Consider the following 14,058-nt stretch of genomic DNA (forward strand, 5'->3'; position numbering starts at 1 on the left):
AAAGAGTCCACCATTTCTCAATGCCTCGGGGCAACAAACCGTACCAACATCTGGGCCCCAGTATTGTCTGAATCCTACATCACTGTGGGGACAAAAGGTGTGAGGTGAAGAACAGCTGCCCCAAAAAGCCAAACAAAACAAAACAAAACAAACAAAAAACAAAACAACAACCCCAGTGAGGTTAGACCCCATTTGGGGGATCACGGACAGTCCCTAGCATCCTTGGAAAATTCAGAGAGGGAACTGTGGGCACTGCCTGAGGACAGAACTCCAACCAGATGCTGAGGAAGCTGGGCACCTTGGAAGGAGTCTCCAAGCTGCAGTGAAGACACTCATTTTGGGTACAGTGGACTATGGAATTAGCAGTGGGACAGGAGGACTCCCTGACTCACTACGGTGCGCCCAGAGCAGAGGCTCAGCACGGGACAGGCCGGGAAAGAGCGCTGCTACAGGAAAGCACGCTCAGCTCCTCTCAGACTGGAGCAGTTGTCAGGAAAGTGCTCGTGGCTCCCATCGGAAGTCAACTACTCTTCCAGTTGGGACTGGTATGCCTCCCTAGGATGTTGTTCTTGAACTTCAGTGATAAATGTCAAACTCCTCGGATTTTATAGGCAAAACAAGCGTAAATGTACAAGATCTCTAGACCCGTATTTCATGATGTCTTTAGATTCTGCCATGGATTTTAAAAACTGTCCAGACCAACATGTTTGGTCTCAGCTGTAAATGTGAAGAATTGATTTTATATATACTTGAATGTAAAATAACGCACAAGGCTTTTCTTTCAGGCGGAAATATCCTAATCCTTATGTTTGAAGCTCCTACAGAAAAATGCTAATTCCACCAATTTTGTCACATCCATAGCAGCCATTCTGGAAAAGTGCTTTTCCTAAACAGGGAAAGACCGCAGGCTCCTATCTTTAAAATGGACAGCTGCCAATTTCCAACCACACCTGCCCTGGTTAGGCATGTATCTGCCTCTATCTTCAGAAGCCATTAGGAACACTTTGGCCCCCCTCCCAAAAGTTTCTACACCGTGATGGTCTTAGTTAGGGTTTCTATTGCTATGATGAAATACCATGATCAAAAAGCAAGTTGGGGAGGAAAGGGTTTTATTCAGCTTACACCTCCAGATCAAAATCCATCACCGGAGCAAGTCAGGATAGTAACTCAAGCAGGGCTGGGATCTGATGCAGAGGCCAAGCATGGCCTCTTGCTCCAGCTGCTTGCTGGCTTTCTTCCCCAACACTCAGTCTGCTTTGTTATAGAATCCAGGACTACCACCCACAATAGACTGGACCCTCCCCCATTGATTACTAATTGAGAAAATGTCTTAGAGCTGGATCTCATGGAGACATTTTCTCAATTGTGGCTCCTTTCTGATTACTCTAGCTTGAGTCAAGTTAACACACAAAACCAGCCAGTACTGGTAGAAAGACTGGATTCTGCCATTTGGGTTGAGAAGTAATCAGTTTCCATTCCCAGATGGGTTAAAATGATGATGCACGCAATAATCCATGTGACAAAATGCAGTGTCCAAGTAAGGATCATCAGCCTAGTAGGCCACCTTCAGCTCACTGGTGGCAGCCATTTCAGCTCATTTTGACACTAAAAGTGCGCTTGTTATCTGTTTTGGTATATTCACCTCACTTTTTACTTGATAAAAGACATGTTATACCTGGTTATTTTAAAAGCATTACAAAGCCTTCTTATATAGTTTTGCAAATGGCCACCGAGGGCCTCGTGGCCCCTTTTTATGTACTTATGGGTATCAAGTAACTCATGCAATGATGTTGGCCTGTTCTGATGACCTTGAGTTTGCTTGTCATGAAAGGTGAAGCCCACACAACAGCTGCAGAGATGAACCCTAGTGACCTGGCTTTTCCAAGTGGGTGTTCAGGTCAGTCTAAAAGACATCCTTATTCCCACTTAGGATTTTGTCACCTACATTTGATTTTCTCCTCTTCCTCTATTTCTTTGGTGCTAGCATTGTAAATGTGGACCACCTCACGTGGTCCAACAGTGGGGTGCTTCTTATTCATGAATGAGGATATGGCAAATAGTTTTGAATAACTCCCCAGACAAAGCAAGCCTTGACTTTATATATTGGGATCCATTTATCCATGAAGGATGCATCCCCCTCTGGATGCATAAAGATGCAGGGAGCAACAAACTTTAACCGTTTGCATACTGTTTTTTCCTAGACAGTCATACATGTGCACACCTAAAATTCAACCTTGAAGTGGGCATATTAAGAGCTTGACAGCTCACACAGTACACACAGTAACAAGCTGCCACACTGCTCTCCCATGTCGAACCATTAGGTAGACTGTGTTACTGATACAACCAAACAAGGGACTCCAGAGAGGGTAATGGAGTGTGGCTGTGAGGTCCAGAGAGGATTCATGCCCTGGCAGGGTGGAGCAAGACCTTGTCAGCTTCGTCACACTACTCAGAGAGGAATACTCCCTTTAACCCAACGGGCCCTGGAGTAACGAACCACAGAAAGAGAAACCTCAGTGAAGGGCCGAGGAGGCAGCTTACTGTGCTGAGGAGAAATGAGGAATTCAAGCCTCCCCAACACTGTCCAAATGGAACATCAACATCTGAAATTAATATATATTTCCTATAAAGGACCTTGTTGGGTGTGGTGGTTTGAACAGAATGGCCTCCACAGATTCAGGTGTTTGAACGCTTGGCCCACAGGGAGTGGCATGATTAGGAAGGGTGGTCTTATGGAGGAACTGACATTGTGGAGGCAGGCTTTGAGGCCTCACAGGCTCAAGAGAGGCGTAATGTAGCAGTCTCCTTCCACTGCCTTTGTGTCATGAGGTAGAATCTCGGCTCCTCCAGCACCATGTCTGTCTGCACATCACCACGCTTCTCACCATGACAAGAGACCTGACCTCTGAAGCTGCAAGCCAGCCCCAACCAGATGTTCTCCTTTGCTGTGGTCATGGCGTCTCGTCACAGCAATGAAACCCTAACTGAGACAGTGTGGAAAATACAGTTAAGCAAAGAACTTCCAGTTTTTTATTTTTTAAAATTATTTAACAAGGAAAACAGTCAATCAAGTTTTTAAAAGTTAGAATGGATTAATTTACAATAGAACAGTCAACCTAAAATGTCAGTCCTTTCACCTCGGGCCACCAAGGCCAACAGTTCTCATTTAAACAGCAGGATTGCACAGTTGACATTCTGACCTATATTTGATGGCATGGAAATACAAAAGTCACAACGTATACCAGCTCCCGTCTCTCCAGAGTTCAAATACTTGCTTAGTGCAGTACTCAGACTTTTAAAAACCAGCTGTATTTTAAAAATATATATATAACTAATCTCATGAGAACACTCTTAAAACAATTCTTATAAAAAACAAATACCTTAAAATAATTTTGTGGCACATCAGCTTAAAGAAACAGCAAAATAAAAACTAATGTTAAACAATTATTAGCTCTCTTTTTAATAGAAACCACCCAGGCAAAATGGTTTCCATCATTAACTATGTTTCTCGCAATTAGCAGAGATAATTACAGGAGGTGGAATGCACCATTTTCTGATCCTTGCTCATAGCTGCCAGCTTGAGAGTTTATAACTAAATATAAAGGAAGATGGGACTGAGCTCACACATTCTGGAATGGGGAAAACAAACAACTGTCCTTATAAAGTTTTTTTTTTTTTTTGTCTATATTCATGTTCAAGTCATGAAAAAGTTCACAGCAGTTTAAAGGCCGATTCTACAGGTGCCACTTACACACGGCACTCCTACGGGAACACCAGCGCACACACTCTGAATACCAGATCACGCAGCATTTCACAGGTTTACAAGCTTCGGCATCAGAACTCTAAAACACAACACTTCATACTCTCCAATGTGTGAACAAAGCTGCAAACAACTGCCTTACAGGGACATGTCGGTCTGTGACAGCTGGCCAGGCACTTAAATTCGGGAAGAGAGGCCTTACGAATTTGAGGTAAACCAGCACTATCTTTAGTAATCACACATTCCAAAGCCATTTTGATACCGCATCAACTGGACTTACTCAGCTTTTAAATTTGCCACTGTTGTGCCCAAACCCGTACCCCGTGGGACATATGCTACTAAATAAGAGCATCTGAAGCCTGACAGCAAGGTCCTGTCACAAGGCTCCATTCGTATACTTCTGTGCTTAGAATATACTGGAAACCAACTATAGACATACACACACATATGTCTATAGTTTATATATGGCATATGGTCAAAAGAGGTCAAGAGGAGTAACTTTCTCCCCAACTGGACACTACGTTTAACAGACATTTTAGATACATATCACCAGTGACAGAGATACATTAAAACAGAACAAGACCAAGTGTTGGCCTCAGCAGCTTCGGAAGATGACTGAGCAATGTTCTACAAGGCAGCAGTTTGTTGAGGAATGCAGGCTCCACGGGAATGATCCCATCAGCACTGAGGAGCACAGTCTATTTCTTCCCTCTTCTGAAGTAGTTTGAAGGTGATGGGGAATTTGCTTAACAATAAAAAATAATGAGCAAGGTGTGGTAGAACATGCCTGTGAATCCAGCACTTAGGAGGCTAATGCAGGGAGAGTGTTGTGAGTTTGAGGCCAACCAGGACAATACAGCAAGGTACTGTCATAAATGAAAGAGCCCAAAGATCTCAGGTTTTTATGCATTACAAGATCAGAAGAGAAAGTGGCCATTTTGGAATTAGTTTTTTTTTTTTAATCAAGATATCCAAATTTAGGTTTTCATTAATTTACTGAGCTAAGTTATATCCTAAGTTTGAGCACAAAAAAAAAAAAAAAAAAAAAAAAAAAAAGGCCACCAATGAATTACCAGAAATGGAAATACTAAGCCTCTACATGCCAACAATTAATGGCGTTTTATATTCTTTTCTCAAGTAGCAAAGGACACCTCTTGATTTGAAAAAATGCACAAGCTTTTGTTAGTTGGCAGCCTAACTTATCAACATATTTTAAATACTTCTAAAAAGCTATATAGATTAAAGAACATTTATCTGACAGGGGAGGTATGAACTCTCGCTTTAGGTTCCATGTGGCTTAAACAAAAAGACTTCTAAAGCTTACCCCATAGCACACCAAGTATTTCCAATCCTGCTATAGGACCACACTAACTTTTATCCTTATAGCGCTAACAGCAGGCGTCAGGCAAAAATCTGTGAGTAGAAATAACAGGCAGAGAGCAAATATGGATGAATTTTTGTCTGTGATGCTAAATGGCTTGTTCAAGTTTTGAAACCATGACCCTGGTCCTTTAGCACCATGGTTTATGCAACTGAGATAATTATTCAAGCCTCTGTAGATGCTTGAACTGCTATGGGATAAGAGAAGGGGACTGAGGACAACTCTTTCTCCACATATTTTATATATATATTGCATATATATATATATATATATATGCAATGAAGAAACTATGCAGCAAAGATATAATCTGTCTGCTAGTAAACTATATTTGAGGTTTGATGAATCATTGATCACAGCTATAAAGTAATAACAACATGCCGATTTTTACAGTATTTGACTAAGTACAGATGGGAGACCCAATCATACCAATTGCTGGTATGACCCAAATTTGATTATAACGGAAGTTCATTAACTATTAAATTATCAGTAAGCTGGAAGAAATTACAAGTATTTATAGGCAGTAAACTACCAGAAAGTATGAGATAAAAATTAAGTGAAATTACTCATAATTGTTTCAGTTTCATCTTTCTCCTAGGAGAACCCCAGACAGGGAAACTATCTTCATGTACACAGACATAGCATCTGCCATCAGGTAGATACACTTTTCCCTCAAAGGTAGATGGCTCAGTCACTTTCCAATATCATGGTTCTTGAAACAACTATTCCACTTACAAACTGTAAGGGAAGCCTATAGACCACTTTTAGGAGAAAGGCACTTTGTTGTCAAAGTTGGATTTAATTTCATGCAGTTGAGAAGGCTTGGATGGACTCAAGTCAGTATTCATATTTGCATTTATGAAAACAGAGCAGATGCCAGTTTATAGAATATAGCTGATCACATTACAAGTCAACCAATCAGCAAAATGAATTTATGACATCTCCCCCAGAACTAACAAGGCCAAGTTCAATGCGGGATAGTGGAGGTTGGGGAGAGATCACCAGCAGTTGCTACCTTAGAGCTCAAGAAACTGTTGTCAACAGATTTGCATGTAGCTGGGCACAGTGGCACAGGCCTGTAATCCTAGCACTCAGGGAGACAGAAGCAGGAGGATCTCTGTGAGTTCGAGGCCAGCCTGGTCTACAAAGCAAGTCCAGAACAGCCAAGGCTACAAAGAGAAACCCTGTCTCTAAAAACAAAACAAACAAACAAAAAAAACCAAAAACAAAAAACAAACAAAAAAAAAAAAAAAAAAGAGAGAGAGAGAGAATTGCATGTCTACAGTTTGGTTCTCTGTATGGGAGTGTAAACTGCTTTCAGAGGACAAAGCCAGCTGTCAGGTGTGTTTGTTTCTAGGGGGAGAATCCAGGTCAGGAAACTACTAGGGAGTAACAGGTGCATTTCTCTGGTTGGACAGCCGAGGGAGGAGGTAGTTACTCTGAAGAGGTTTCAGGTTAGATGGCTGTGCTCATCTACGGAGTCAGAGAAGCAGGAAGCAGTAGCTCCTCTGAGATGCAGAGAGCGGCAGGGACACGTCTCCTCCAGGGATGTCAGAACCAGGGCATCAGTGCAGCTGAAACAGAGATGGCAGGTGTGAGAAACAATGGCAAAGTCACTGTGAGTCAAGCCATTTCAAACCTGTCCTACCTTCAAAGTGGCTCTTTTCTGATGACAGAACTTTCAAATAGTCTACAGGAAAAGAACACAGTATAATTTAAGTTTCTATATTGTGAATCTTCAAACTCTTGTCCATTCCACAAACATGGGACATAGAGGTCTCAAATTCCTAATACTAAATAGTAAACTATCTGTAGGATAAATGCTGAAAGAATAAATTAGCTCTTAGCACTCTTTGAAAGTGATGTAAGAGTAATTATTTTTTAGTATTTGTGTGTGTGAGAGACAGATAGACAGACAAGTATGATGGTGCCTGTGGAGGCCAGAAGATGGGCATTGGAGTAACAGGTGGCTAGGAGACAACTAACATGGATGCTTGGAAATGAATGATGTCCTCTGGAAGAACAATAAGTATTCCCAGCCACTGAGCTATGTCTCAAGCTCCAGGAGTATTATTTTCTAGTTACAAATACATAAAAACTCTCATTTAAATTGCAAAAGACAGTAGTATCCGAGTACCACTTAGCCTAATGGTAAATATATAGTTCTAATTTGAGAGCACACACTCACCTCTACTACATCACCACACAGGGCAACCCCATACAACCTTGAGTGCCATCATCATTGCTGTTGAGCTTCTTCATTCGGTACTGGCGTATCTCCCTCACTAGAGTGTAAAAGGCATCTTCCACACCCTAGTTAAAAAAAAAAAAAAAAAGGATCAAAACAAACAAATAAAAAACAAATAAAGCAAAGGACCCAGTCCAAGTTGTCAGTTCTCCCTGTGTGGATGTACTATTACATCAGTAGCTGGTAAGTTCGGGTGATTTAGGAAGAAGATACTGAACCCAGCATCCCTACACGCTGAAGGGCTGACAAATGGCGTGTTTCTGCAAAACAAACAACAGCAAAGAGAAAGGTGGGGCACAACAGTGAGCCCTTAGTGTCGAGAGCTGATGGAAAGAGGGTTCACGCCTCACTAGAAGGACTTTTTTTTTCTTTTCCTGTTAGGGCAGAAATAAAAATCCCACAGTAAGCCAGTAGTGGTGCGTACCTATACACCCAGAGCTCAGGGAGGCAGAAGCAGGTAGATCTCTGTGAGTTCTAGGCCAGCCTGGTCTATAAAGTGAATCCAGGAAAGCCAAGGCTACACAGAGAAACCCTGTCTTAAAAAACAAATACACAAAACCCACAGTAAGGCAGGCATGACACACACCTGTAATCTCTGTACTCGGGAGGCAGAGGCAAGGGGAACTTTGTGAGCCTGAGGCCAGCCTGGTCTACAAAGTGAGTTTCAGGACAACTAGGGCTATACAGAGAAAAATCCTGTTTTGAATAAAACAAAGCAAAAAAAAAAAAAAAAAGCCCACAGCAGATTTTTTTTTTTTTTTTGGTGGGGGGTGAGGAGAAGACTAACATAAACCCAAAATCAAACAAAAACCACTATTTAGAAACCTTTACAAAAAACAGACTACATCTCTACACTTGACCAATCAAACATCTTTGCCTTAAACAAACCCTGGCACTTGCATACCTGTCTGGTCTTGGCTGAGGTTTCAATGAATGGGATTCCGTAACTTTTGGCCAACTCATGGGCTTGCTTTGTGTCAACTGTCCTTGTTGGCAGGTCACACTTGTTCCCCACCAGCACCATAGGAACATCATCAGAGTCTTTCACCCGCTTAATCTGCTCCCTAGAACAGAGAACAGAGTAGTAGATCCTAAGAAAAATAAGCTTCCTCGGAGGAAAAAACTAGTAGGGCAATAGAAAGTGATAAAATTTACAAAGTCCTTTTACTCAGCTCACGCTCTGAGCACTCATCAACTACAGAGCCATATGCAGGCTGTATGTACCAGTTCCCTTCCTAGAAATACCTGGCTCTTATAAGCTGACACACGTCCTCATTAGGCTCCTAGATTTTCCAAGGAGCTTGGCTCTGGGTGTAATCGGAAACTACAAACAGTGCTTTCGATTAAGTTTAGAAGTATAAAAAGCAGAGCTGATGGATTCTAAGTGACTTAAAAATTTAACTTGCATCTTATTTGTGTGTGTACATGGGCCATGGCATGCATGTGGAAAACCCTGGGGAAGCTGGTTTTCTCCTTCCACCTTATGGGTCCCAGAAAATCAAACTCAGGTTGTCAGGTTTGGCCGCAGGGGCCTTTACCCACTGGGCTATCTTGCTGGCCCCTAAATAACTTTTGAACTTCCCTTTGCTAACAACAATATTTAATGGAAGACAATCCATTTTTAAGATGGGTGGTACTCTTAAAAATGGATTATCTTCCAGTAAATTTTGGTGCTCTTTTGTAACACTAAGAAAATTCTAGAATTGCTCTTAATAAATGTGTGTGCATGCATGCATGTGCATAGATATGGAACTATCAAAAATAGATCTAAAAAAAAGATAGGCTGTCTCTATGTAGCCCTGGCTGTCCTTCAACTCAAAGAGATCTGCCTATTTCTGCCTCTTGAGTGCCAAGATTAAAGGTATGAGCCACCATGCCTTCAAAGAGCTTTTTTTTTCTGTCACATACAGCATAGCACCCAGTACATTCTAAAAGTTCCTGCCTTAGACTCTCTTGACAAAGAACTTTTTGTGATTATAAAAACTGGAATCTAACATGGCAGTCACTAGTCTGCTACTGAGCCCTTTCAGTTGCTTCTGTGGCCAAGGAACTAATTTTTCTGTTTGATGTAAATGTCCAACAACCACATCTGGCCACAGCTACTACACTGCACAGCAGTATTTTAGACTCCGTCCTTGGATTTCAGTCACATTCCTAAACTGTGTCCTTCTGGCTAGCTACAGAACTGCTTTAGTGTAATGTCAGAAACTTTTGCTTTCCACCTCTTCCCCCCCAAAAAATAAAATAAAACAAATAAAAAAGCCAAAACCCCAGGATCTTACTATATAGATCAACATCTAGACCACGTTAGCTTTGAACTCTCAATCCTCCTGCCTCAGTATCACCAATGTCCACGGTAGTTGCCTATGTTAAGGGACACTGTAAAGCAGCTTAAACACCTGAAGCATATCATTGCTGGGTTACCACTGTTCCTTACATTACTAAACCTTCTGTGAGGAGCAGATGCAATTTCTTCTCAGTGTCAGTGTACTTCTTCTGAGCAAGTGATTTGTTTTCTGCACACAATCATGTCTATAGTGTGCCTGATGAAGGTCACTGGGGTTTCACAGGGATATGGAATAAGCTCACCGATAACTTACCTTTTCACCTATTTCTAAAAATTAACATTATTTTGCTAGACTACATACATGCCCTAAAGCATCTGTGAGGTTCAGAGGATGGGTCTTTCCTTTCACCTTCTGGGGTGCCGGGACTGAACTCAGTCATTAAGTTTAGTGGCAAGTGCCCTTACCACCTGAGCCATCTTACTGGCCCCACTATACAATTTTTTCCCTTTCTTCCTTCTTTTCTTCTTATTTTTTCAAGACAAAGTTTCTCTGTATAGCTCTGCCTGTCCTAGACTCACTTTGTAGACCAGGCTCACCTTGAACTGAGAGATCTGCCTGCCTGCCTTTGCCTCCTTGAGTGCTGGGATTGCAGACATGTCATTACAGCTATGCCGGGCTAATTTTTAAAAAAATGTTTTCTTGAAACAGGGTTTCTCTTTGTAGCCTTGATTGTCCTGGAACTAACTCTGTAGACCAGGCTGGCCTCAAAGTCAGAGATCTGCCCTTTTCTGCCACCTGAGTACAGGGAGAAAGGTGTGGGCCACCATGCTCTGCTCCCACTATGCATTTTTTACAAGACGCTTTAAATAAGTGCTCAGTAAGAGATAAAGTCATCCTTTGGGATCCAAGTGTAAATTGATTTTAAGGTTTCATTACCCCAACAAAGAACACCAAACTCTGAGGAAGTATGGAAAGCCCAAAGTTAGGGTGTAGGCAGGCTTACAAAGGATGTATTATAGGCCAAGCACTGTTCTGAGTATTTATTCATTTGTTTACTCTTCGCAACTTTATGAGGGAGGTATTCTTTTTTTAAAGATACTTATTTTCTGAGTGTCTTCGCTGCACGTGTATCTACACACATGTGTGCCTGGTACTCAGGGAGGTGAGAGGAGGGTGCCAGATAGACCTGGGACCCCATGTGGGTGCTGGTAGTTGAACCTAAGTTCTCTGAAACAGTAGCCAGTGCTCTTAATCCCTAGGCCATCTCTCCAGCCCTAAAGGAGGTATTCTTATAATAAATAAAAAAAACCAAGATATACAGATTTAGGATTTTTTCCTAAAGTCACTTAGCTAATCAGTAACAAAGCCAGGTTTCTACACTGACAGGGCCTAAAGACAGAATATTGCTCTAAGAGAAAGGCCTGGAGTTCTAGAAGTCTAACTCTGCTACTAAACAAAAATAATGGGTAATGGTGGTTCACGCCTTTAATCCCAGGAGCGGCAGAGGCAGGTAGATATCTATGATTTCAAGGCTAGCCTGGTCTACAGAGTGAATTCCAGGACAGCCAAAGTTGGACAGAGAATCACAACTCTGAAAATCCAACAAACCACCTCTGAACTCTATGACTGTAAAATAAGAATAGTGGCTGGGTGTGTTGGCATGCACCTATAATGCTAGCACTCAGGAGACTGAGGCAGGAGGATTGTAAATTTGAGGCTAATCTGGGATCCACAGCAATATCCTGTCTCAAAAATGTAAAATGAATAAATAAGAATGTCACACTAGAATTCTTAGGGTCCACCTAGCTTTGCAACTTTACAGTTCTATGAGTAAAGGCTGCTCTGTGTTCTTTGGCTTTGCTGTCATCTTAACTGTTACTTACTAGCATGCTGCATTTTTCAGCAGTGTAGTAACAGTAAGACATGCATAGGAAGTATCAGCATTTACTTTCAGTAATCACCAGGTTCCCTTTTCTTTCTTTTTAATATGGGGGCTGAAACTGGGGCCTCATACATGCTAAGCAAGTGCTTTACCACTAAGCCATAGCTCCAAATGTTAGTCTCAAATCATCACTATCATACAACCCAACTGTACCTTTTCCTATAATAAAAAGGTTTGTAGGTGGCAGTGAGACAGCTCACTGGGTAAAGGCACCTACTGCTAAGCCAAGATCCCCAGGGCCTAAGGAAAGAACTTTAAATTAGCTGTCCTTTGACTGCCATGGCACACAACACGTGTCCCCACCTCCACCAAATAATATAAAAAATTTTTAAAAAGTTTTATGTTTCCTAAGTCCACATACTTTAACAAAGCTTCAGAGCACATGTAAAGTTTTTCTTTCAGAAAATAATATTCCCAGTACCTGTAGAGATTAATATCTGCAAACGATTTGCTATTATTGATAGCAAACACGCAGAGGAATCCCTCTCCTGTCCTCATGTACTGGTCTCTCATGGCACTATACTCCTCTTGTCCAGCTGTGTCCAGTATGTCCAACAGACAGGTCTCACCATCAATTACCACTTGTTTTCGGTAAGAATCCTGAGAATGTGAAAGGATGAGCAGATGATGGTGGTGGTTAGGTTCAATCTTTATTTAAAACCAGAAGAATGTAATTACCCAGGATAAATAAGACTATGTGATTTGCCCTCAAACTGCTAGAAACAGTAATTACACACATATATATGTACCCATGTGAGGACACACACAGCCACACTCATGCAAACATGCAGGGGAGACAGAAGCAGGTAGACTGTTATCTGTGAGTTCAAGGCCAGCCTGGTTTACAAAGCAAGTGTCAGGCCAGCACACCGAGACCCTGTCTAAAAAGCAAGAAAAAAACAAACCATTAAGAAAAATAACAAAGTCCAGGTAGTTCTAACATGGATTTATGGCCATAATTTTACTTTTATTATTTAATATTCTACATTTGGAAGGCCTTATATGTGACATTTGAAATCTGCTTATATAATTTCATGATTATATTAAAACAAACCTGTGAAAACATTCAAATTTGTCTAACACTCCAGTGTGGTCGAAGTGATTTATACATGAAGAAATTTTTGGTATTTTGGAAACAGGGTCTCAGTATGTAGTTAAGGCAAACCTTGAACTTGGAACCTCTTCCCCTCAACCTCTTGAATGATGGACTTAAACACACCTGCACTATTAAGCCCAGTAAGGTGATAGAAATTTAACATTATGAAGAAAACTGAGATCATGAAGACTTGGGCTTTCCTAAATATTCCATAACTAAATTGCAGAGATGGAATTTCTAGGAACAATGACTCTAAATCTCAACGAGTTTCTAGCCAACTCAGTCTGAACTAAATCAAGAATGAAAACTGAAGACTACCCAGAGCTTGGAGCTCTCTATCTCCATTATATGCTCTCCTACAATCTTTTTCCCTGTGACCTATGTTTCTATTTAAAAGCTGCAACATATTAAGAGCTGGAAAAGCTCAGCACTGCATTTGCAAGTTTACAGAACTATTAAAGAGCAGATATTGGTAAAAGGAAGCCAAAAGTGAGGATAAGGACCAGGCAGTGGATTGGGCCTCACCTCTATGGTGGGATCATATTCATCCACAAAGTGGTTCTGGATTAGCTGGATTGTCAAAGCACTTTTCCCAACACCACCTGCTCCAACCACCACCAGTTTGTACTCAGTCATTTCACACCAGCAAGAACCTGTGGGAAAGCAGCAATTATGACTAAACTGGTATGCCAAACCTACAGTACTTCAAGGGCTTCTATAGTTAATTAAGTCAGTTTCATAGGCATCCGTTCGATACACGTGGCCTTCCACTAAGTTCTCAAAGTGATCCAGAATCACAAAAATACTTGCAGGTGAGTGCGGAAAACAGATTCTTGGATTAAAGATCCGCGACTATTTTTCAATTGTACTCGGTCCCGCCCTCAACCAAATGGGAAGGAACCCCCCTTTCTATTCCTCCTGCAAATCCAAGCTCTGGGGTCCGCCGGGCACGACCACTTCCCGATACTCCCCTTTCCGGCTCCGAAGATCCCCCGACGGACAGCTACGGACAGCCAGAGTCCCCCACCCAGGCCTTTGTCTCCACCTCGCCGAGCCTCTGCGTCTTCCGGACCCACCGGCGTCCACTCGCTACGAAGCCCGACGCCTGGCAGGCGGAAGCCTTACCTCAAGCTCCGATGACCCCGCTTCGGGAGGCTTTTGGATCTCAACTTGAGAAACAGTTGGAGACCCCGAAACCGCCATGAACAGCCCCCACCCGGGAGCGGCACTTCCGGCCCCACCCGCTACGTAATCAGTAGGCGCCCAGGGCGACCGAGTCCCCGCCCCGGCCACGTGGGCCCGTGACCTAGGAGTCTAGCGGCGGCCGCACCCAGTCCCGCCCCTCC

At 42.2% G+C, this 14,058-nt stretch overlaps 1 protein-coding gene across 2 annotated transcripts; it reads right to left on the reverse strand.

Annotated features, from left to right (window-relative positions):
• Positions 1-3,007: 3,007 nt before the first annotated feature.
• On the reverse strand, positions 3,008-13,965 carry Nras (NRAS proto-oncogene, GTPase). Of its 2 annotated transcripts, XM_060392958.1 has the most exons (7): positions 13,838-13,965; positions 13,238-13,365; positions 12,038-12,216; positions 8,291-8,450; positions 7,327-7,451; positions 6,787-6,828; positions 3,008-6,712 (listed from the first exon to the last, which is right to left on the reverse strand). In XM_060392958.1, the coding sequence occupies exons 2-5, from the start codon at positions 13,346-13,348 to the stop codon at positions 7,332-7,334; spliced, it is 570 nt and encodes a 189-aa protein (XP_060248941.1). In that variant the 5' UTR covers positions 13,349-13,365; positions 13,838-13,965; the 3' UTR covers positions 3,008-6,712; positions 6,787-6,828; positions 7,327-7,331. The 2 variants fall into 2 exon arrangements, with proteins under 2 accessions (XP_060248941.1, XP_060248942.1); XM_060392959.1 differs by lacking the exon at positions 6,787-6,828.
• Between the last annotated feature and the right edge of the window lie 93 nt (positions 13,966-14,058).

This window comes from Meriones unguiculatus, chromosome 10 (assembly GCF_030254825.1).
Source record: "Meriones unguiculatus strain TT.TT164.6M chromosome 10, Bangor_MerUng_6.1, whole genome shotgun sequence".
Taxonomy (NCBI): Eukaryota; Metazoa; Chordata; class Mammalia; order Rodentia; family Muridae; genus Meriones; species Meriones unguiculatus.

Coding starts and splice junctions, on each gene's coding strand:
- Nras (XM_060392959.1), bottom strand. CDS start 13,348: ATGACTGAGTACAAACTGGTGGTGGTTGGAGCAGGTGGTGTTGGGAAA. Junction 12,217..13,237: donor AATATGATCCCACCATAGAG/GTGAGGCCCAAT, acceptor TCACATTCTCAG/GATTCTTACCGAAAACAAGT. Junction 8,451..12,037: donor GCAGATATTAATCTCTACAG/GTACTGGGAATA, acceptor TCTCTGTTCTAG/GGAGCAGATTAAGCGGGTGA.